This window comes from Artibeus jamaicensis, unplaced genomic scaffold (genome assembly GCF_021234435.1).
Source record: "Artibeus jamaicensis isolate MK-2021 breed Jamaican fruit bat unplaced genomic scaffold, CSHL_Jam_final contig_1998, whole genome shotgun sequence".
Lineage (NCBI taxonomy): Eukaryota > Metazoa > Chordata > Mammalia > Chiroptera > Phyllostomidae > Artibeus > Artibeus jamaicensis.
The window spans coordinates 13,029,769-13,054,406 of NW_026521407.1; the positions used below are offsets into that span (position 1 = coordinate 13,029,769).

Consider the following 24,638-nt stretch of genomic DNA (forward strand, 5'->3'; position numbering starts at 1 on the left):
GTTGCCTGGGAGTTAACCCTAAACTCCCTACGTGCCTTCAAGACGCGGCCCTGGCTTCCTTGAGCAGCCTCCTCCTCCTCCTCTCCTGCTGTTTGCCGCAAGCCCTGTGTCCCAGGCATCACCAGACCTGCTGCCTCAGGTGTGAATACTGGGGCTGGGCTGTCGCTGAGCCCAGAACGCTTCTTCCTGTCCTCCCCTGGCGACACCCCCACGCCATATGCATGAGCTCGTGTGCACACACACACACACACACACACACACACACACACACACACACCCGCAAGCGTGCGCATGCGCCTTATCCGTTCAGTGATCACTATTTTTTGAGACTCAGCCCCTAGGATGGCTCCTCTGTGAAATCTTCTCACTTTCACAATTGGATTTAGGCACCACTTCCTCCTTTGGGACCCTGCCCCTCCGTACCTCTGATGCTGCCCATCATTTTTGTTGTTGTTGTAATTCTCTCTTTACCAACCATCTCTCTCTAAGATTGTCACGTCCATGAGGGCAGAAGCCATCATGATCTCGTTACTGTTGCACCCCCAGCACCTGCACAGGCTCATGAACCTCCGTTAAATGAGTGGCTTGTTGAAACACATGTGGTTTTTGAGGTAGAGTTCACGGGGCCCCAGTTGTATGTACAATATATATAGTGGTTCAGAATGAACACTCCAGAGACACATGACCTGGGTTTAAAAACTCAGCCCTACCATCTCGCTCTCTGTGGGCCCTTAGAAAGTCACTATCTCACTAAGCCTCGGTTTTCATTACTATAAAACAGGGTTCATCATAGGACCTACTTTATGGGGCCAAGGTGAAGGTTAGTGTAGAAAGAACACACAGAGCGTTTGGTGCCGGCACAGAGCTGTGCTTGATGCCTACAGCTGTTATTAACAGCTATTTTCCTGACAGCTTCACTTGACCCCATTGTGTCACCATCATTTTTTGAACCAAATGTCTGGAGTCTGGCTCTCAAACACGGATGCTGAATTTCAGTAGGCTCTGCATTTGCCATAGGATTTGCCCTGGAGACAGGCCCTTGGGGAATATGGATGCAGATAATGGCTGAAATCAGGCACAGCCTTTTGCTTGTGAATCGCGGTTTATTGCCTAGAAACCAAAAGTAAGCATTGCCAACCAGTCAGCAAATCACCTGAATTCTTCAAAATGTTCACCCCTCTGGTCCCATGTTCTCCCTTGCATGTGGTAAAAGAGAGGTGATTGGTGTAGGTGGTTTAGGCTACAAGCAGCAATTTCTCCTTGGAGGAAAGGAAGTGGGGCATACCGACTCTTGGCGTAGGCTGCGGGTGTGTTCCTTCTGCTGCCTGCAAAGAGGCGTATAAGAAGCAACCCTGGGTAAACGGAGCCTTCTGTGAGAGGTCCATGAGCAGCTGAAAGACATGCCTTCCTTTCCATTTTCATGCACGAGAAGGGAGGGGGTAGTATTTTTTATTTCAGACTTAATTTTTCTACATTAAAACATTTATTTTTGAGAGGGATTTGTTGTTCCACTTATTGAGGATTCTTGTATGAATCATCAAGCTCATTGATCATTGGTTGATTCTTGTACGTGCCCTGACTGGGAATGGAACCCACAACCCTGGTATATCGGGATGATGCTCTAACTGACTGAGCTGCCTGGCCAGGGCTGATTTTTCTAGGTCTCAATTCACGCAGCCTCTTTTAGAGGTCATAATCATCTCAATAGAACCTTGAACCAAATGGCCAAGATTATAAATTCCAAGATTATCCGGCAAATGTGTGCCAATGAAGTGAACAGGGAGTGACAAGGAAAAGAGCAAGGTGATTCCCCAACAGGATTCAAAGACTCTGCATGTCAGATGTCTTACTAAAGAACTAAGAAATAACATAATTCTGGGTCAAGAGGTGAGGTTTTCCTCTGCATGTGCAATTCTGTATAATGATTTTACACGTGGCTATTTTAGCAATGCTATCGTCCCGGCCATCTTTCTGAAAGGGCTGGCATTTCTGGTTTAAAGGAGACCAGGTTGGAAAACAGGATTCAACAAACACAGGCCGTTTTCATAACCTATGCCAAGAACAAGGTGGATTTTTCCAAAAGTATTAATCAGAAAACTTGGCCAAGCGTATACTTCCCACCTGGATGGATGACAAAAGGGACCAATCGCAGTGGAAAGATGACGAGACCCTACACCGGGGGCCTCTTCGCAACACCTGCCTGCTCTCTCACGTCTCCAATTTTCATTCTTGTCTTCTTGTTTTCTTATGAAGCACAAGGCATTTTTGCTTATTATGTCAAGTCGCTCTTAAATTTCCTCTTGGCTCTTTACCTTGTCTAGTCAGATAGAATTTTCTACACAATTATCCCAAGGGGAAAATGTAGCAGTAGCAATCGGAAAGAAAAAATGAGTATCCACATATATCAGAACAACTAAGCAGACAAACAGTCAGGCAGACAGACCATCCAAAGTGCTGACAAAGGTGTGGAGCAACTGAAATTCTCTCACACTGCTGGTAGGGACGCAACATGGCACAACTGTGACCCGGCAATCTCACTTCGAGTAATTCACCCAAGAGAACTGAACATATACACACGCATACAACATACACAGATCTGTCCACGAATGTTTGTGGCGGCTTTTTCATGATAGCCTGAAACGGGAAGCAACACAAACGACCATCCACTCACTGGTGAGCATCCCTCCGTTTGTCCATACAGTGGAATATTACTCATCGGCAGGAAGAATGACCCACTGATTTGTGCAATAACATGGGTGAATCTCCAAAGCATTATGTTTGAACATGATGAAGAAGCCCAACTCAAAAGGCTACACAGTCTATGACGTTCTGGAAAAGGGAAAGCTACAGGAACAGAAAACTGATCTGTGGCTGTTGGGGTTGGAGATGGGGGAGGGGGTTCATTATCAAAGGGATGCAAAGGAACTTTCTGAGGGGATGGAAATATTCTACTATCTTGATTAGTTACGTGACTGCATGCATTTGCCAGACTTCACAGAACTGTACGAGTGTGAGTTTTACCATCTACAAATTATATATTTGACTTAAACAATATTTGTATTTCTTTGACTTTTGAATTTTAAAATCCTAGGCCATCAAGAGTAAAAAAAGAACTCCCTAGGCAAGAGCAAAGTATTTACTAGAAAACACCATAAATGAAAGCACGCCTTTTCTACCTCCATCCCTCACTTGCACAGGGTTGTCTAGACTAAAGAGATTAGGGAAGAGAGGAGCAGATGATCAGATTAGTGGGGCATGAAGATGAAGAGGCTGACCCCAGAGTGGTCCCACAGAACAGATGGAGTCCATGCTCACCAGCTGCTCAGCCTGCAACTGAGTGAGCCCAGGCACTGCTTCCAGGCCATGCCGGTAAGGTCTTCTCTTGGGCAGCAGACAGCACATCACCCTCTGGCCGGCCAGTTGAAATGACTCACGTTGGTGCCTTCCAAGACTTTGCTCAGATCTCTATCTGACATACACCACGTGGAAAAATCCCCCTCCTTGCTAGGACAGGAGTGACCACCAGCCGCCCTGGGCTCCCACCACTTGTACTTAGGTTGGACTGTACGAAACCATCGGACTACTAACTGTTGAAGAATTCATCATAGCTCCAGCTGGTGTGGCTTGGTGGGGCATCATCTTGCAAAGCAAAAGGTCACTGGTTCAATCCCTGGTCAGGGCACATGCTTGGGTTGTGGGTTCAGTCCCCAGCTGGGGCGCATGTGAGAGGAACCTATACGTTTTTCTCACACTGATGTTTCTTTCCCTCTTTTCCTCCCTCCCTTCCCCCTCTCTCTAAAGAAAATAAATGAATAAATATTTAAAAAGTGAAAAAAATAAGTTCATCAAACATCCACTGAGCTGCTCCTCTGGCCAGCTTTGAAGAGTCTGGGCCCCTGCCCTGGAGGGAGTCGTGGGAACTGGTAAGGACCACGACAGAGACCGGACACAAATTGCTAAGGGGACCCAGAGGAGGAAGGGCAGCAAGGGGCCCGGGAAGCCTTCTAGAACTACACTTGCTGGTCCAGATCAGTAACTGCTGTAGCGACCTGACCTTTCTTTCACTGGGCAGCCACCCGGGCCGCCTCGTTAAACAAGCACCCCCGGAGGGGACTGAGAAACCTCCCCAAGGGCGGCCGCCTTGCCTGCCTACCCCTAGCATACTGCTGGGCTCCTGGCCCTTAAAGACTGTTTGAAAGAATGTGTAAATGATTGCTCTGGGGGATATTTATTACTTGTCAAATTCCCTGGAAAGAAATGTAAAATAAAACGTGTTCAGAAAGTGCATGCAAAGAAAAAGGCCAGTTATAAAGCATCCCACTAATAATCCTAGGGTTTGTCCAGGGATTCACATGCATTTTTCCACTTGAAGTAACTTATCTCCATGTCTCGCCCGCACCGCTGCTGAAGCGACAATGAACGTGGAGTGCCAGGCCTCATCTGGGCACTCAACGCACATTATCCTGCTCAGTCCTCACGAGCCTCTTCACAGTTCAAGTCAGTTGAACCTCAGAAGGTAACTGACCTATCCAAGGTCACACAGCTAACTAGAGCCTGGAAATCTAATTGTTTAATTGTTATGATTTTTTTTAGAGAGGGGAATGGAGGGAGAAAGAGGGAGAGAAACATCTACAAGGAGAAACAGTGACCGCTTGCATTCCGCATGCACTCTGACGGGGGACCGAACCACCGCCCAGGCATGTGCCCTGACCTGAATTGAAGTGGTGAACCTTCAGTTCACAGGACAACCCCCAACCAACCGGCCAGCCCACGCAGGGCCTGGAAGTCTGCCGTTTTAATCCCCACTTGCCACCGGCAGAAAGGAGCTTCCAGTCATCCTCATCCTGAGCTCTGCCTGCTTTATGGCACTGGTTTTCCAGGAGAGCCTCCCACAGGCGAGACCTGGGTCTACCTAAGATGAAATGTTGGATGCACTGGACACAAAAGGGCCAGGCCAGTGATCTCTGTGGCAATTCTGACCTTTTCTTTGCAATAAACACCCACTCCCTCTGGCTGAATAGAAACTCCCAGAGGTCCCTCCCACAGCTAGGGGCCCAGAAGGTCAGGGGCACTCCCTCTGTCAATCCTCTTCCCTCAGATGGTACTATTCCTTTATAATACCATTGAAGTAGCAAATGAAATGAAACGTGAACTTTGGGCATGTCTCGTCACCATGGAAACAACTTCAAGTTGGAGCGCCTCCAGGTCATGTGGGTGCTATTTTCCAATGACTGTGGAAATCAGGGACTGGGAGCCAAAGATAAAACAAACTCCTGTTGGATTAGTGGCAGCTTGGGTAATAAACGTGGCATATTCAACACAGAGTTATGCTTATATAATGACCAGCAGCATTATTGACCTATATTCTCAATTTCCGACTCTGTACTGGCTTGGGTAGAACATGTTAGCCAAGTGAATGACGACTCAGATTATCCTGTTTTTGTGAAGGAACATCTTAAACTCTATCAAGGTGGCTCAAAGAATATCCTAGGAAAAGGGCATAAACAAGTAGTACATTTCAAGAACATTCTGTAGATGCATTTTTGCTTCTGGGAATGGGAAACCAAACATTTCCCAGGAGACTCCATTATGAAAGCCATAAATAAAGCCTCCCTGGCTAGACTGCTTGGTTGCTGTGCTGGTGTGGCCTCGCTCTGGAGAGGTGGCTGGGACCGGGAGGCAGGCAGGCCCAGAGAGGCCGGGGATGTGAACAAGTCAGAGCATTTGGCTTCCCCTCCCATGTGTTCCCTGCACTTCAGACCAGGATGCAAGGATAATGGGTCAGTTCTGCTTTATTGAAGACTACCAACTATGGTTAGTATAAAAATCTCAAGCAGGATCCTAACATTCAGGATATTTTTCTAGCTGATGCTCTTCTTGTTCATTCCCCAACCCCCATAAATGTGTACACTCCCCCCTAGAAGTAAAAGCAGGTAACGTGGTGCCAGGTAACAGGGACACTTGGCCCCATGGCCGAGGTGCTGTGGGTTTCACTTCCAGTTGTTACTTACCTGGCCCGTGACCAAGAACTGGTTTCCTAAGTGTCCTTTGCAGAGGTAGGTTAAAGGGATGAATGCTGGGTCCTGAATACCCTATGTGTTAGCAGTGTCCATCACAGTGAGTTCCTGTCACTGGGGGGAAAAAAAAGGCAGTGACATTTGCTAAAGCCTACTTGATCTGGGCAATACGCCGGGCACTTGGTGGCTGTTCTGTGAGCCTCACAATAACTCGTGTGTATTTACAAATGATGGGAGCTGGTCCTGAGAATTGCCCTGACTTCCTTGAAGTGATCTTGTACAAGTGCGCAATCAGGCTTAAAGTCCCCATCTGCCCAGCACCAGAGCCACCCTCACTTCTGCTTGACCCTGCTCGTGGTTGATCTTGGGATCAATCACTAACATGACTTTAATTTTAAATAGATATAACTCGATAGTTCTGTCAGAGATTTCAAATAATTTGCTAATACCTTGAAAAATTCAGCATCTCTAGCAAGTCTGACTCTTATGAAACTGATCCCATATCACTTGGGAATTACAGGTTATCGTATGTGACACCGACTTTCAATCCTTGGCTTGTTCCAAGCTGGACTGGAGAGTTGGTCCCGAATGGCCCCCCAGAGATGGTGTCTTATGTTAGGATACTTTAGTCGCTTCTGCGTGGGCAAGTTTTTGGATTTGTATCTCTTAAAGCAGTCTCAACAACCGAAATCGACACTTTTTCCCCCTTCTATGAAATATAAAATCAACAGGCCTGAAATCCTTATAAAATAAAGGTATAATACAATGCAACTCTTGTCTCCGTTCTAAGCTCTTGGTTTCCACTGGGAAGGCCAGGATTTTCATTTCATGAAAAAAGAATTAAACATAAGAGAACAAAACAGCCATGAAGTTTTGGGTGTGTGCTTAGATCTGGCAGCAAGTTTCCTACTGGGTAGTTACTCCTGTTTCCTGAGTGGTGAGCCAGGGCCCCAGATAGGGTGTAGGCTTCAGAATCAGAACAAGAGTTAAAAAAAAAAATCTGTTATTTACCCTCTCTGCGCCCCAGTTCCTCCTCTTTACAAAGGGGGCGTTTGCTTCATAGGAGTGGTGAGCAATTAAAGATATACTGCATATAAATAACAAAAACAATAGTCCTCTTTATCTCACTCCCAATTCAAAACAGACTTGAGGATCTAACAATTAACGTATTATTATTGACTTATAATATGCCAGGTACTGGGCTGAGCCCTTTCCATATAGTTCCTCTTTCACGAAGGAAAAACAAGTGTTTGAGGGCAGGTGCCCCAACTCCAGGGGCTTGCTCTGCTCCAGGCTCTAGGATGTGAGCCCTTTATTGGGACCAGATACAAGGATTTATGAGCAATTGCTTCTGCAGGAAACAGCTGCCTGCGAGGGTCGTGGCTGATGTGGCTGGACTTTTGGCCAGTGGCAGGGAGGGGGCCCTGCGGGGTCCTTTGTTCCTCCGCTCTGCGAAATTACTACCACTGAATTTCTGCTCCCTGGGGTTAGTTTCCTGACTAGACGAGATGTGTTATGTCAAAAACAAATGAGAACAATAATTTGATGGCTCATGGTGTAACCATTTACCTCACATAGAAAACATTTAATGCTAACCTCATCTCCATTCTCCTCTTAGGGATTCTAACACGTTGAACGGAATGTTTAAAGCTATTAATTCTCTACCATCCACATTAATTCAATGTTCACCAAACCGTATTAAGTTCCTATTGATCGAGGGGCCAAGGATTACATACGTAATCCATTACACAGAGTATTAAAAAACAACAAAGCCCGGCTTATTTTCAGCTACGGGTTACACAACATTTTTTCATGTAGCATTGACTTCTGTGGCTTTGTTTACATTAATTTTCTCATTTGCATTGCCTGCACCCTTATTCAGCAGTCACATGGGAGAGTGCCGTCTGAGGCCACACTGGAATTAAGAAGGAGGAAGAATGGGGACGAAACCTGGAATGTCATACGGGGAAAGAACACAGGGCTGTGAGAAGTAGGACGGGCTGTTCTCTGACCCTGCTGCCAGCCACGAAACCTTGCAAAACCTCGATTTATTTCACTTGCAAGGTCTCCTATTCCATCTATAAAATGGGAATAGTCGATGTTTAGTTTTGACTACTGAACGGTGAGGGCTTTTAGGATGATGTGAGGAGGCACTCACTGCAAGGCTCCTAAGTGAGGACACACAGGCAAAGCGCAGGGTCTGGCACAAACCAGGCGCTCAGAACACTGGCACCCTCCCGTGTTCTCCGGCTCATTCTCCGGCTCATTCTCCCAGCCAGCTACGACTGACAGCCAGCCACCGATGGCTGAAAGCTCGGAAGGGGGCGGGCCCAAGAGACAGGGCGTCTCCTGCACGTGCTATCTTCTCTCTCCTCCCCATATGCCAAAGGCAAACAAGAATGACACAGTGGCAGGCACATCCACTGAAGCAAATCAGGTCACAGGAACGTAATGCACTCAAGGACAAACGGAAGTCAACTACAGCTGGGCGCAGATGGGTAGCTGAAAATTCATGGGAAGGAGGGGGATTTCCTATTTTATAGGGAATTGGCTTTTAAAATATTATTACTGAGGAGAACACACACAAACACATACACACAAGGGCATGGTTTTAGTTCTTTCTTTCTTGGTGACGTAGGTTGCCTGTGCAAGGTCAGAACTCTCTAAGTTATGGAGGCAAGTTTTGGGGACAAGAACTTTAAAATACAGTATAAACTGATGACGTCTAGACCAAAATGTTTAAAGGATACCAGAGCACAAAGCCACATTTACACGGGGCTACGCCGAGCTGGGAGTGTTCACACACAAGACTGTGGGGAAAGTGCTTGGAAAACAGCGGATTTATTGGGATGGTCACACTGCCTCACTCTGTGCCTGGAAACTAGTAATAGATGTTTAATATTGGTTAATGAATGGTTTTCCCCATGTTGTAACTGCAAGTATCCATCTCCCTTTGTCAGATATTCAGAGATGATGCTACCACTTTTTGACCTAATTCTTTTCTTTTCTCCCCGTTACCAATGCATTCCTATCTCCAAAGAAATCGGTATTAACGGAAGAGCTGAGAATATGGGGCTTGGTAGACAGAAACGATTACGGTCACTCATGCATTTCTCGTATCTAAAGCCAGGAGAAGCATTTGTGGATAAACAGGAGACCTGCTTTTTACTCATTAATTGGCCAAGTGTCCTTGGAGAAAATGACTCCTCGGGGTCTCAGTTGCCAGATCTGTGAATGGGGTTACAGATGACCTCCCACAGGCCTTTCAGTATTGAACGTCAAGCTAAAACTGGCTGGGTCAATTAAGGCAGACGAGCCCTCCAAAGCATTAATATTTGAAAACTTTATTTTCTCAAATGAGCACCAACACAGATTGGAAATATGACCGAAACAATGCACTTCTGTCTAATACTGAATCACTATGTACAAATACAGGAGATGGTGAAGACAAATTATTGGAAAATTATGATCTTTGTTATTAAAGCAAAGTGACCTGAAAAATGCCAACAACAAAAACATAAACAAAGGAAAGAAAGTAACAAAACCCAAACCCAACAAATAGTCTGTAAACACAAGCATAAATAGTCTGTATTTAAAGATCGTCTCTGCAGGTTGGAAAAGTGAATTCTCACTTTCACTGAAATGTTGTACAAAAACATACAGGCAGAGAATTTGGTAAAATGGTAAGAGCTTGCTTCTTGGCTTTACCTTTCACTACTGGCAGATTTCATGACTGTACTTTAATTTTAAAAACCAAACACCTCTTTCCTTCACCCAAACCATTAGCATGATTTCCCATTCAAGGCAGACTTTTAAAAAAATACGTTAAGTTGATTGTGTTCAAGATTTGATTTCTCAGCCTCTTCCTGAACCTGAGGCAAACTGACCTTAAAAAAAAAAAAATTAAAAAAGCTGTTTACCAACAAGGTATGTGCATTATTTCATTACCGATCTTTCCACCCAAACCAATCAATGTTTTAACATCATGTGGCTTCTACAGCAGCTGGAGCCCTGGGTTCCATGATGAACACACTCACATCTCAACAGATCTGCCTCTGCTGGATCTTCACAAACAACAGATTTCCCTTACAGTCTGTAAAAGTTGAGAGTGCAAAGAAAGAAAAAGGAAGAAACCAGCAACAGCTCCATGCTCAGGAAAACGAGATCTCGCGGTTGTGCTGTTGGTCCACTCAGAGAGAAAACCGCCACCAGAGAGAAGAAAGAGAAACCTCATGTGCCCAAGGTGTAAACTATAGGTACGGTGTCCCCAATAAAAAAAGAGACCAGGAGGCACAGTCCAAAGTGCTTTTTACACACACACACACACACGCGCACACACAGACACACACACACTCTTAAAAACAAGATTCCCGTTTTCCAATTTGTTTCACTCTAAGTTGTTACTAAATTTATTGGATTATATTAATTTTCCTTTCTGGCCAATACTGGTGCAAGAAAATAGTTCCATTCTCAACCTGGTAACGTACTATAGAGTTCATCCCACTGGGGGGAAATACAGAGAGGCATCGCTGTATTGCCTCTAATGCGATAGAGATGTCTTTAAAAAACAAAACAAAACACAATACATTGGTGATCACTGTTTCCCTTAAAATATACTTCAAGAAATGCAGAGGAAACCGTAAAATTTAAAAATGAAAATAAAAAGTGCTCTCAGGGGATCTGAGAAAACAGCACCAAATATATTATTTAAAAAATTAAATATTATTTACAAAAGTATATTTCACAAGCAACTGTTTCTTTTATATATATCCACTTGAAACTCTTGTTATAAAGGGGCTCCCTCTTCTTCCCCACACTGACCCCCCCAGCCCAGATTTCTCGCTCCTAACTCCAGATCGCACCACCACTGCCGTCAGGGCAACGCTCAGCCAGGCCCGGCTGACTACCTGTGACCATGGACTCTGGCTGAATTTGACTCATGTCAAATCAGCCTATGAGCAGCCTGAGACAAGTATCAAGGGTGGGATGGGGGTGGGGTGGGGTGTGATCCAGGGCCACCAAGGCCGTCTGAGGATGGCACACGGGAGACGGAACTAGAGCCGGCGGCTGGACTTCAGCTGAACATGAAGGCAGCTGCTGGCTGAGGTATAGAACCCCAGGCCTTTCCCTTCCTCCCTTTCCCCTTCCTTCCTCCCTCAGCCCCACCCAAGCTCTACATGGAACTCCAATTCCCTGAACCTCCCAGGGGTGAGTGGATGAGGTCTTTGGTTATGCTCTGAGTCAATAATTTGGTGAGGAAAATTAAAGAATGAACTGACGGAGGCCATCAGTTGACGCATCTCCATTGTTCAGCTGCGGTCTCTCCGAAACTATGACGTTAGATAGACAAGCCATGAATGGAGCGAACGTTTTAAGAAGCACTTTTGGTTTCATCGACACAAAGGGAAAGCCTTAATGGTCTGGGCTTTTGATTTTCTGTAGTTATGGAAAAACCAACATCTTACTCAGATCTCTTAACACCAAGCATGGCGCCATCCACCCACTGGATGCTCGATGGATAGTGGCTGAAAACACCCAAACCAGGGTTCTATGGGAGCCTGCTCTGAGCCGTGCACATCAGAGGTCCAAGCCCCAAGGAAGAACAGTGACACACTGGTCTCCCCTGCCTGGTGATGACTCTGCAGCCCCGTGTCTGGTTTCCATGTCATCACACTCCATTTCTACTTTTAAAGACAAAACACCTACCCACGCTTAGCCCCTGTTTTCTTTTTATGGGAAGGAGTATCGATGGCCAGGGCTCCCTGAGCGAAGGGGCCAATCAAAACCCATAAACGAAGGCCACTGCCTTCTGCTGTGGGGGCGGGTGAAGGGGAATCTATGAGTTCTGTGCTGGCGAGCCAGCTGAGGAATGTGAAAGTTGAAAACAAAAAAAAATTTTTTTTGAGATCTTGGGCCTGGAAGTGCCTGGGAGCCAGAGGAAGTATTTCTCCAGGAGCAGAAACACACTACTTCTTCTGAACCGCGGTCTGCTTTTCAGGGTTGTGGGGAGAACAGAATCTCCCAGGGCGACTAAAGCACTGAGTGAGGCGGGCCAGAAGCCTTTAGGAACAGAGTTCCATTTCTAAAACCCCTTCTGTCTCACAGAGGCAGTTGACCGCTGAGCCAGGAGCCACCTGCGTCCTGCCGGTCCTGCTGTCCGTCCCTGCCAGGGCAGGGCCATGCCCACCGCAGGTCCCCCATTCGGGGAGCAGCTTGCAGAGACATGAAAAGGCATGTCCACCTCGGACTCATTCCCTTTGGGAATTCGGTTCAGTTCTGAAAATGTCCTGGGTTGGCTGCTTGAATCCTGGTTAATCAAATTTATAGACTTTTGTCTCCATGAACACATTCTTTTATGACTTCTAAGGTGAATATTCCTCTAGGATCAGCCTACTTGGACAATGAGATACTGAGAATCACCTGACATACCCTACACATATCTGAACAATAATATTTTCAGTCTAAGCGATGAAATTAACTCAGCTGGATGAGTTTCGGTCATGCACCGTGTACTGGCTGAATTGCTGCAGAACAGACTTCACAGTGTTGATTGGATGTAACAAACTCCTCCCCCTTGCAGGAGCCTTGCAGAGATTGTTCTCCACTTCCCCCATACAACGGACTTTGGATAGGGAGGTGAGGAGCAGGGGGTAGTATGAAATTTTGTGGCTTGACATCAAATCTAAGCCCTCCGCACCGCTGGACCACTCTGACTGTTTTCTCTCCACACAAAACATTCAAGTCCAAGAAGAACAGCTAGGGGCATGAAGAATCTACCAGCCAAGCTATCACTAAGCTCAAAGCCTTGGGACTTTGTTTTTCACAATCTACGATAGAACTAGAGAAAACCACCCAAAACTCTATGTACAAAGAACTGCCGATCTCACTGACGCCACTGCATACCAAGGATGAAGGACACACCTAACCTGTGGTGGTTCAAATCTGAGCTACTCCCAGTGTCGCCCCACCCCATGCCCTTCCTCGCCACAACGCTCTTCTCTTATTGAGGGTCAGGAAAAAAAAAGATTAGAGATGCCAACTGGTTTTACTTTTCTTTTTCCCCTGGCCCAACATCTGAGCCATTTCTGCAGGAGCCCCCAAACTGCAGCCCCCTGTGCTCCCTGCTCTCCTCAGTGACGGACTTTACTTGGTTCCTGGTCCAAGCCTTTGAGATGTTTGGAGTTTGCAGTCACTGCAAATGGCGGTCCCCTCTCCTCTCACCTACAGTAGCTGAAGAGGAAAAGATGATTACCCGGAGCAGCCGTGGGATTTCGGAGTCATCAAAACCCATCTGGGCTTTTCCCCCGAGCCACTCATGGCTGCCAAGACACCCCCCAGCTCGGCCCAGGAGAGCAAGGCTGCTGCCCCACCTGCTAGAATTAGGGTCACTTCTGGGGTCACATGCTAACCTTGCACATCTGGTGCAGGAACAGAAGCTTCTGATCAGAGAGAATGCGGTCATGAGGTATTTTTTTCTCTTTGTCCTTTTAGACAAGTTGGTTATTTCAAGCCTAAATTACCAGGTCTCCAGGAGTAGCACAATTCTGTCCCTACTTCTCCCCCCCAACCCCTGCCCACGCCCAGAACCCTCAAGGCTGCCCCTTCCCCTCCTCCTCGCACCCCCACGTGGCGCACTGTTCCCCCGGCAGGAGGCCATCGGGCAGCTCTTGTGCGCCCGGGCCCTTATCAAGGTGGGCTGCCGCCAAGCGGTCAGGCATCTGTTCCTCCTGTTGTTTTGTTTTCAGCCAACACTAGAACAGAGAGAGAAGCCAGGATCAACTCACAAACAGATACAAAGCAAAGAGACAGAGACAGCGGTTTAGAGGCCAGGCACCGGAAAGGCGGTGTCAGGGTGGGAGGGTGCCCCGGAGGGCAAGGCCCCTAAACGACGGAACCAAAGTATCCAGTCACTCTCTCGCGCTTGGGTAGAATGTTTGGTTGGACGGCGTTTGCGCAGACACTGGGGTGGGCGGGCGCGCTCCGGTCAGTCCCAGCCATTGTCCTTGATCATGTGTGCTAGCTCAATGATGTATTTGCCTTCTTTATATTTCTGGCTGCTTTCAAAGGCGTGTTCCTAGGAGACACAAGGAAAAGATGCTGAATGACCTGAGACAAGCAGGTGACTTCTTGTGGCAAGAAAGCAAAGGTGGGGCCCAAGACAGGCCCTGGAGCCTGCTCCCAGCTTCGCCCAAACTCACTGAGAGATTCCCGCCACTTAAAACACACTACGTCCCCTTCAGCCGACCACAGCACTGGGGTAACACCAGGAGTTTCTCAGTGTAACAGAATTTCTTCAGATTCTTTGCTCATTCCAGTGTTTGCCCAAAGGTTACCCTCTGGTTAAATTCCTTCCCAACTACTCAGCTACTTAGAATGCTAACTTGCCCTGCAGGGCCCCCCTCCCCCCCTTCGGCTGCTTGGTGGCCACGGCACTTGCCAGTAGCCAGCACGCTGTAACTCGCCCACCTGTTCTGTGTATTGATCCCGCTACAGCCACATAAACTGCCCAGAAGGCAGGCGTTTCCTTTGTTTTGCTCACTGCTGTATCCCTAGTGCCTGGAGGATGGCTCAGCACAGAACGGGGCTTCAGTAAATCACTGCCGGGTGAATGCATGATGCGTATGCGTTCTGTCTTAGGGGAACCTGGTTTCCTGCCTAACCCGAAATCTGCCCCATGGACGTATCCATCAAGTTCCTGTGTCTTCATTTTAAACTGGACCGTGTTGGCTTAGAGAAAAGACTCTCAGGGAGAGAAGCAAAGTGCTGTGAGACGGAAGTCTTCTTTTCATGTCTTATCTTGCGGTTTCTACGTCAGACGGTCAGACGAGTCAAGTCTGTTTTCCTTCTTCCTCCAGAGAACTCCGGGCTGAAGAGCCCAGCAGCCCTAGAGCCCCACCCGGCTGCCAGGCCTCCAGCAGGAAAGCTCAGGACAAAGCACCTGGCAGCCTACCGTCCTCAACTTGGAGCACCACGGGCTTTCCCACTTATAATGAGCCCCACAGAAAGAAGTCTTGCATAGATGCAAGATCAAAAGGCTATTTTATCTGATGTGAGATCAAACGGCTATTTTCTCTGCAGGCAGATACCTGAAGACCTCTGGGTGCACCATCAGAGCCATTAGATGGCTAAGCTGGATGCAGGGAGGCAGCAGACACCAGCTCTCCCTCCTGAGTCCCCACGTGAGTTAGTAACCAAATCCTCCTGTTGACAGGTTCTGGGCAGCACTCGTATGAACTAGATCCTCTGTGCTAGAGCTCGGGGGCCTCGGGTGGGAGGAGGAGAGGTCGGCCACAGTCTTTTGTTGAGAGGAACCGTTCCAGATCGTGGGGAGGGGAGGGGCACCAAGAGGGAATGTGCACACAGCAACACACACACACACACACACACACACATGAGCTGTGGGCTCAGCGGGAATCTCCCTGACACTTCATTCTCCGTGTGTGTGTGTGTGTGTGTGTGTAACAGAGAATGTGGTTCAGGAATAAAACCTGCTGATCCATATTAGTATATTCAGAGTGGGGAGAGAACAAAACTAGGAAAGTGAGAGAGTATCCCTATTAAATTAGAAAAAAAAAACTCGACAGCCCCAGGACATTTGCAGCATGGCACACATGGACTCCAGGGGCCGAAGTGCTTCTACAGCATCCAGAGTGAACCCCACTTCTGCTTCCTAGTACCACGAGCATCACTTAACTGTTCACAATTCACAAAACTATAAGCTTTCCATTTACAGAATTGGGATAGTTATTAACACTTCATGGGATCCTGCTGAGGGTCAGAGAGAGTCACAGAAAGAAAAGGAAGCCCTGGCCTGGCCCACAGTAGTGACCGATGACTCTGCAGGGACAGGTTTCCCCCCTGACCTGCCAAACTGTGCGGTTTCCCGTGGCCTTCCTCCCGCCTCCTGACTGTAAACACCCTGAGGGAGAGGACTTGCTCTCTTCACTTCTGTATCTAGCGCAAAGGCTTTCAAAAAAGCTCTGTCAAACGAGTGACTCGTCTGACCTGAAGTAAGGAGCAAAGCCAACCAACTCAGGTTTATCTGCCGTCTGTAATCCAGGACAGCCTGAGCAGAGTAAGATAGACTCCCAAGAGGTTGGGAAATAGAGATGGGCAGAGCATTTCTGGATAATCGACCCAGACCTGTGTCCACAGACCACCTGGAGGGGGCCCGTGCCACATGGGGCGGGGGTGAGGGGTGGGAGAAGAATGGCCAAGGCCAGCTTTTCCCAGAACCATCTTGGCATCATGAAACACAGTGTCTTGGTTTTTTCCTTTCTAATCCTGAACGTTTCGAGGGAGATGTAAGTGCTACTCCATCACAGGCTCTACCTGCAGCTGGTTTTAAGATTTGCCTATTTTTGAACTTGACAAAATGCAAGCACAGTTTGAGGCCCGGTTGCCATTGTTCAACAGCATTTGTTAAAACAGACTTCATAGTTTTTAGAGCAGTCTTGAGGTTACAGCCAAAAGGAGCAGAAGGCACAGATTTCCCCTCTTCTCCCTGCTCTCCACCCACACAGGACCTCGCCCACTATCAGAAGCCTGGGGCGTGGCACCTTTGTGAGAGTCGGCACAGATACACGAGTGGGCATTACCACTCTGCCAGCTCCTGCCAAAGCCACCCAACACAGGCCACGTGAGCCAGCCTCACACTAACCCCAGCCTTTTACAGGGAATGCATCACCCTCCCAGAAGAGAGAGGAAGATTCACTTTCCAATGTCCCCGCGGTGACAAGGAGGGCAGACAAAAGCCTTGTGGAAGATCAGCCAAGGATGATGACCACCACAATAACGTGTCTATTTTCACTGAACACATGTACCCCCTGCCCCGACAAAGGACTGCTCACTTTCCAAGGTACCAAGAAGACATGAAAAACGTTTCTGAGTTAAACAACGAAGGAATGAATGTGCAGTTGGGAGAGTCCAGCCATGACTGTATCTGACGGTGGGCGTTACAGCGTCTGGCGATGCCGGCACAGGGCCAAGGACCTGAGAGGTGTTCTGGGGACATCTGTTGGAGCTCCAAAGGGCAGGGGCTTAGTAATGAAAAGAGACTCGACTTGGGGTAGTGAGCACACAAACACAATATACAGAGGATGTATTACAGAACTGTACACCTGAAACCTATATAATTTTATTAACCAATGTCACTCAATAAATTCAGTAAAAAAAAAAAAAAAAAAAAGAGCCCCGGCTGGTGTGGCTCAGTGAATTGAGCGTGGCTGCGAACCAAAGGGTCACCCGTTTGATTCCCAGTCAGGGCACATGCCTAGGTTATGGGCCAGGTCCCCAGTAGGGGGTGCACATGAGGCCACCACACACACACATTGATGTTTCTCTCCCTCTCTTTCTCCCTCCCTTCCCCTCTGTCTAAAAATAAATAAAGAAAAAAGAAAAAAAGAGCATGAGCTCTGCTCTGCAGTCAGACCACTAGCTGCACTGGACACACTGTTAACCTCCCTAAGTCGGTTTCCTCATCCATAAAATAGGGGTTAAAACAGGACCTATCCTCTAGGGATGCTGTGAAGAAAGGTAATGTATGCCTGGAACACAGGCAGCTGTCAAGAAATGCTTTGTGCTAGTATCATTCTTGTTTATTGTTTATTAAATCAAAAGGCAAAGGGGCATGTGTATGTGTGTCTGTCCGTCTGTCCGTTGCAGGGGCAGGCGTGAAGGAACGAGTAGGCAGGGGGGACCACCAGTGGAGAGAAGAATGGTGTGGCAAACAGGAGTGTGCCAGGCGCAGCTCCTTGTACTTGGTTTCCTGTCCCGGTCAAAGCCAGTCCCAGGGGCCACAGAAAGTTTGCTCCTACGTGAGGCTCTCAGCCACCCCCTTCACGGCCCCCTCTGCACCGGATTTCTCAATACTTACATACTTCCATCCCAGAGTGGTTTTGCAGTTTTCACAGTAAATGTCTGCGACTGCATGCAGTCCCGTTAGCAACACTCGCTCTTCCGCAGGCCCACAGCCCACGTTAACTCTGTGCCAGGGGACAGAGAGAGGGCGGGGAGTTAGTCACATGTTCATCATCGGTTGCTCAAGCTGAGCTTCCGGCAAAACACTAACTGAGCACGCCTGCCTCGAGGGAGGCCGGCGCCGAGAAGGGTCTCGTCTATAACTGAAATCGATAACCACCCCCAAGAGGCAGCCACGTGGAACATCTCCACTGAAATGAATTTCAGGTCTGCGAGTTCTGATTCAATGAGTCTACTAAAAATAGTCTTGATGGTTGAGACTTTGTCTGGAATTTTTCTAACAAGTGCTTTTAATTTTGGAGAGTTAAGGGAACAAACTGATGGGCACATGGTGAAGTCCATGGCTACCACCCTCAGAGCCTCCTGGTGACTGACTGCAGCCGGAAGTGTCAAATACACTCTACTCCTCCGCGGAGTGCACATTATCCCAAGCTAAACACGCTAGATTTCCATCTTTACAGTTCACCGGGCTTGTGGGAGCTTCGCCTTCCTTTCCCAGGAAGAGGTCATAAATGACACGCCCGAGGCTGCTGCGTCTGCAGAGGGTGGGGCAGGGGAGGGTCTCCCCTGACCGGGCCCGCCTTCCAGGCTGAGGCCCTTCCGCAGAAGTCGGTGTCTTCAGTTCACTCTCTCCTCCCCAACAGTGTGTTTCAGACCCGGTTATAAGACCTCATGTCAAGGGCTCTCTCAGAAGCACTTTGGCTTCTTCCCTCTGAGACCACAGCTCTCTGATGTGCCTACTGGGGATAGTGAATATATTATTTTTAGCAGCCAAAGATGGTGCCAAAAAAAATTCCCCCAAGATAACTGGCTACCGCTTGTGGAAATGAATGCTCCACGGGTTTTCTATTGTGCCACAGAGGACGGGGTCCACTATTCAATCATCACGGAGAGTTTCATTCCCCCCGCCCCTCAACACCTGCACCAAACTATGGGGGAACTGTCGCAGACACTCACACTGAGTTAAAGAGGTACGCTCGTCCTTGACTTCCTTGGAACGACTGAAATGCAAAAACACAAACAGATGGTTAGACAGTCCCTTCCATCCACCCGCTCGGGAAACCAGCCCCAAGTCACAGCAATCGTGACCTTCCAGGACGGACACAGCAAAAGGGAGCAGTAAGCCAGTTAACAGTTCAGCTGGCAGGTGGCATGGTGGAGGGGGGGAGGCAGAATAAATGGCATCAGAGCCCAGGCCAGCTCACACCTGGACTGTTTTCACCGGCCCAGGTGAGAAGACATGAAAAGACAAGCTCCTCAATATCATTAAAAGCTCCTTCCCTCTGGACAGCATCTGATACAGTGAGTTGGCCTGAGGTGATTGAGCCACACTGGCCTTCCCTGGGCCCCACTGACTGCTGTCACCTGTGCTGGCCACGGCTCTCCTCCAGGTGGTGGGGCATGGCAACCGGCGCCAGCACCTTTGCTCGCCTCTGGGTGCCCAGCAGAAGGCAGCAAGAATCGCTGGGGCCAGAATAAACCACTTCTTCTCAAATCCACCCTCTTCTCACTCGTGGGGCCTTCAGGTAGATCCTAACTGCCACGACAGGCACCCTCCTCCTGAGGTGCGAGCCACGCGACGTCTAGGTCACAGGAAGGCTCATTAGGCAGCCGTCCCATTTTCACTTCTAGCTCGACTATGAGCTTCCTTCTTCCGGCCGGAGGTGGCAGGGGACAGGAGAAACGGGAGCCAGAGCCTGCCGTGCCACTTGGCGTCGACTTCCACTGACACAGGCCCGGTCCGTGTTTTCCTCCTCTGGTTACACACCATGTCTGGCTGACATGGGCCCGCCGTGTTCTGCATTGCTGCCTGCATTTTTAATGTGGCCTGACAATCGGACCCTGAATTAAGTGCCCTAGTCTGCTCTGAAAGTCACTCTAAAAACAAACGAGTAACAGGCCCTCCCATGACCTGTTACTCAGTGGCTGGAGAAGTCTGGGGGTGACTGGTTAACTAGAGAGAACCAGCCAGAATACAGATTCACTGCCCATGAGACAGTCGCTGTCAGAAGCACGACTTTGGGGATCAGCGGCGCCAGCCAGCGAGAAAGGCAGGATTCCTGACTTGTGAAAAAGCAGCCTTCGGGGCAGCGGGGCTGCTGGCTGCCTCCACGTCCAAACGAGGCAGGGGCCTTCACTCCCAGGTGTGACTCCACATGTTCCCCGGTTGCCGCTCAAACCTAAACCAGCTCTTTCCCTTTGGGTCTCGAAGCATCCCTGGGGATCACAGGAGCGCCCAGGCTAGAACGGAGCAGGAATATGAGTATCACAGCCTTGAAACCTGGGACGGGGAAGTCCAGGCCAAATGTTTAGCTGCGACAGTGTCCCAGTAACACGGGGTCACAGTCTGGCCCCACTGACCTCTGCAGTCTCTTCTCTTGCTCCGAGCGCAGCCTTTGCTGTACTTGGGCCAAACCACACGAAGCTCCCGAAAACTGATCTCACCGGCTTTGCCCACAGTGTCCCCTCGGATGGGGAGGTTCTTCACCTACCCCCCCTAAGTCTCAGCTCCGCGTCCTCTGACCTCCCAGGAAGAGGTTCCCTGGTGCCGCCTGTGTTTTGGACTCCTCTTGTTCCCTGTTTTTTTAATTTGACTTTAAGAGGGAATCTGGACTAGCTGACCTCCAAGTCCCTTTCCAGCTCCAAAATTATATTTGCTCATGGTTCCATGGTCCCTGTGGATGGATAATAGGAGTGCCGCCCTCTAAAACACATGTAAGACCTTTCAGTTCAGAGCTCAGACGATGGTGGCTATGGGAAAACAAATCCTTGAAGAAAGCAGACGGGAAAATGACAACATGAGGCATCACGGCGTCACCATTTCTGACAGGAAAAGTCACTTATTTCTTGAATATTCACAGATCACCTACGACCCGAGAGGACCTGTTCTAAGACTTTTCAGGGCAGTGGTATCCCCAGAAGGTGCACAAGACAGCCCCCCAGGGTAGGAAAAATATTAGAAATTTTATCTATTTATTTTTGTCTTAAAAACTTTCAACAAGTAGTCATAAGATACCGATTGCCAGTGGCATCTTCCCTGGGCTACTGTGTGCCACGTGTATACCAGTGTCTAAAAGTAAGAATGGGACTCTCACCGTGTGCGGGGGGCAGGGGGGCGAGGTACGCTTTGGCCTCTGCTTTCAGCACGTCGTGAATACCCCTGTGTCCGTGTCGGTAATGACACTGACCTCCAGAAGCAGGTCTTTAAACAGCAGGACCCTTGCACGTTTTTGTGGGATAAAGTACCCCCTAAGACCTTAAAAACGCAAAGTTAAACACTTTTCTTTTGCAAAAAAGATGAGCATCCCACACTAGCTGGCCTTCGTGGTAAAAAGTCGGCTACTTTGCAATATTTTCAAAAATAAATAAATAAACAAACAAACAAAACCTGTCCCTTTAAAGTAAAGCTGACATTTTAACAGGAAATGGAAATACGAGTATAATTCCTTTTAGAAAGAAACGTGCTACTGAGAGAACTGGTATTTGGCAATATTTTCACTACATATGATCTTTGTAGTTTAAAATTTATATGCCTATACAAAATTAACTCAAATGGATTTAGAAGAAAATGCAGGAGAAAATCCTTTGTGACTTGATATCTTCTTAGCTATTACACCAGAAACATAATTTATTTGAAAAAAACTGCTAAATTGAACTTCAAAATTTTAAGCTTTTGCTCTGAAGAAGACACTAAGAGAATGAAAAATAAGACTTAGACTAGAAAAAAATATTTGCTAATAACGTATCTCACAAAGGATTTATATCTAGAATATATAAATAACTCAACAGTAAGAAAATGGGAAAAAGATTTTAACAGACTTCAAGAAAGATAAACAGATGACAAATAGGCCCCATGAAAAGATGCTCAACATCACTAGTTATTAGGGGGTACGTAAATTAAAAACACAGTGACATATCACTACATACATACTAGAATGGTTAAATTCTTTAACTGAGAAAACCAAGTGCTGTCAAGAATGTGTAGCAATTGGAAGGAACTCTCCTACACTGCAAAACAGCTCAACCACTTTGGACAAAAAGTTGGTGGTTTTGACCTGACCGGTGTGGTTCAGGGAGCTGGGTGTTGTCCCACAACCAAGGAGTTGCTGGTTCAATTCCTGGTCAGGGCACATGCCTCAGTTGCAGGCTTGTCCCCTGCTGGGGGTGTGCGACAGCCAACCGACTGATGTTTCTCTCCCTCTTTCTCCTCCCCCACCCATCAAGAAATAAAATCTTTAAAAAAAAGATAGTTTGGTGGTTCTGTGTAGTCAAGTAAGATGGAAACCTATGTTTACATAAAACCTGGACACAAGAATGTTTTTAGCAGCTTTATATGTAATCATCCAAAACTGGAAACAATCTAAGTGTCTCGCAGTTGGTGAATGAATAAACAACACGAATGAATCTGAAAGGCACTAGGCTAAGCCGGTCAGCGGTCGCCACGGATTATGGGAAAGGGGGAAGTGGACTGACTACAGAGAGTCGGCAGGGCCGACGGAACCGTTCTGGGGCCTCGACTGCGGGGCACGTACGCGGGACGTCTGTCCTACTCACAGGACTGTACACTGGGGAGTGACTTTTACCATGTGCAGCACTAAAAGTAATTTTTTTCAAAATCCAATTTTTAAAAATAAGCCATCTCTAAAATTTCCTGCTATCTTTACACTGTACTCCTATATTTGGACAATGAAGAATTGTAAACATTTTTCCTTATCGATTTAAAAGAATTCCAAACAAAGAGTTTTAGAGGGGTTTGTAGCCTTCTTAAAACCCCTTCTTCTGAAAATCTGCAAGAGCAGCTGGGAAGTTCAGTAAAAACTTTTGTGTCATTGGACAGACTGGAAAATGGGAATCATGATTTTCTGAGCACAGAGATGCTGCTGGTGTTCCATCTGAATATCCCTTTGTACGTGTTCAGCGAGGGAGGCTGTTAAAGTGAAGCACTGAAAGGTACTCTGCCCAGGACGTACCTTTGAAGACTGTATAAAAAATGATAAGATTTTTTAAAAAGTATATCTTCATAAAAATAAGAATAAAAGCAAATTTATAACTGTTTCATTTTTCTTCCATCTTTTAAAATTACAAAAATCATTAAAATTTTATTTTTATATATGCATATAATGTACATATTCCACTCACATTCCACTCATGCAGCAAGGGCACGTATTTGGAGGATATGCTCAAACATTTTTTTTTGACAGGGGTGTGTGATTTTGAAAGTCTGAGGCCACTGCTCTGGGGGCTCCAGGGCAGGGCTGAGGAGGAACTTTCTCCAGCCATGACACTGATGAGAATTCCTAGAAAGTGGGGCTAGGGCAGGACACGTGGCAGAGAAGAGGAGTGCCAGCCGGGCCCAGAGGCCCACACAGGGCCACCAGTGTTCCTGCAGGCTTGTTCTTCGAGAGCATGCTGGCCGAGGCCACCCCCTGCACCAGGGTGCCGGACCCAAGCAGGGCTGTCTTACGGCAGCCCCTGAGCGACAGGGTTCTTGAACCTATTCCTCAGCCTGGCACTGGGGAGCCTCTGAATTTCCTGGGGCAGAGCTCCTCCATCAGGGCTTCCACCCTGGGGCCCCTGCCAAGTCAACAGCAATGATGGGAAAAACAGCAACCGAGAACAACAGGCATCTTGCAAATAGACACAGACAAGAATAGGCCCCGACAGGGCCCCTGTATCCGGTGGGGCCCGGCCCAGTCTGGCACAACCAGGCACAGCCTGGCACTCCCCCGAGTGAGGGTGTTACCAAAAGGTAGGGAGTCTGAGAGGAGGGTAAAGAAGCAACGGGAACGAAGCCAAGGGAATCTCAGACCAGGAGATCCGAACAGACTGCCAGACACATTTGTTTGCTGTCATTCCTTGCCAGGCAAAGGCGGCTCTGTCCCATGCGGTGTGTCGGCCACGGCTGGTATTCAGGGCTCCAGGAAAGTTTTTTTTTTTTAATTACACAAAACTTTTCTTCTGTCTTTTATAGGAAAGTAATCATTTCAGGCCCAGCCCTTCCAGCCAGCTCAAAGGAACGGAAAGGGCTTTGAGTTTCCTGTTTAGTAGCCAAAACCACTGCTCTCTGGCCCCTTTGAAAGTGTAGAAGACAGCAATTCCTTTTAAAAGTAGGAGGATCGTTGAAAAATGAATACTGTGGGGAGGGGGAAGTGGCAACGGAGCCAACATGTGGGTTCCTTCCCCTTGGTGACAGGCGCAGGTCCTCACCCTGGAGTCCTGTCTGTCTATTGAATGGACTCAGGTGTGAAGTCCCCTGGCATCGGGCAGAGCCTCTCAGACATGTTCCCCTCCCCCTGCTGGGAGGGTCAACTGAGCATGGGCCTCAGGAGGTGCACAGAGAGATGAGGGAGGCAGGTGTCCACCTGGAAGCTACTGAAATAGATGCATATCTGAGTATGATTGGAGGACCTAGTCTTGGCACCAGAAATTCAGGATCAGATTCTGGTTTTACGACTTCACCTTACTAGCTACTTGACTGTGGGAGAATTATTTAGCCTCTCTCAACTTCTACATCTTTTACACGTGTAGATGGAAACCATGTCTGTTTCACAGAGCTGTTGAAAATACAAGGTACCTGCAGTGCCAAGTAAAAAGGTCAGTCCCCTACCCTGTCTGGTCGGCCTTCTCAGAAGCCCCAAGAGA

The 24,638-nt window shown here is 47.8% G+C and overlaps 1 protein-coding gene across 1 annotated transcript in view; it reads right to left on the minus strand.

The window, feature by feature from the left end:
- Positions 1–9,345: 9,345 nt before the first annotated feature.
- YPEL2 (yippee like 2) overlaps positions 9,346–24,638 on the minus strand; it is a 38,391-nt gene continuing 23,098 nt past the window's right edge. The window contains exons 2-4 of the mRNA XM_037163583.2: positions 18,954–18,997; positions 17,893–18,001; positions 9,346–14,091 (exon numbers count right to left, since the gene is read on the minus strand). Coding sequence (XP_037019478.1) covers positions 14,002–14,091; positions 17,893–18,001; positions 18,954–18,997 — 243 coding nt within the window. The 3' untranslated portion in view covers positions 9,346–14,001. The remainder of the gene's footprint in view (positions 14,092–17,892; positions 18,002–18,953; positions 18,998–24,638) is intronic.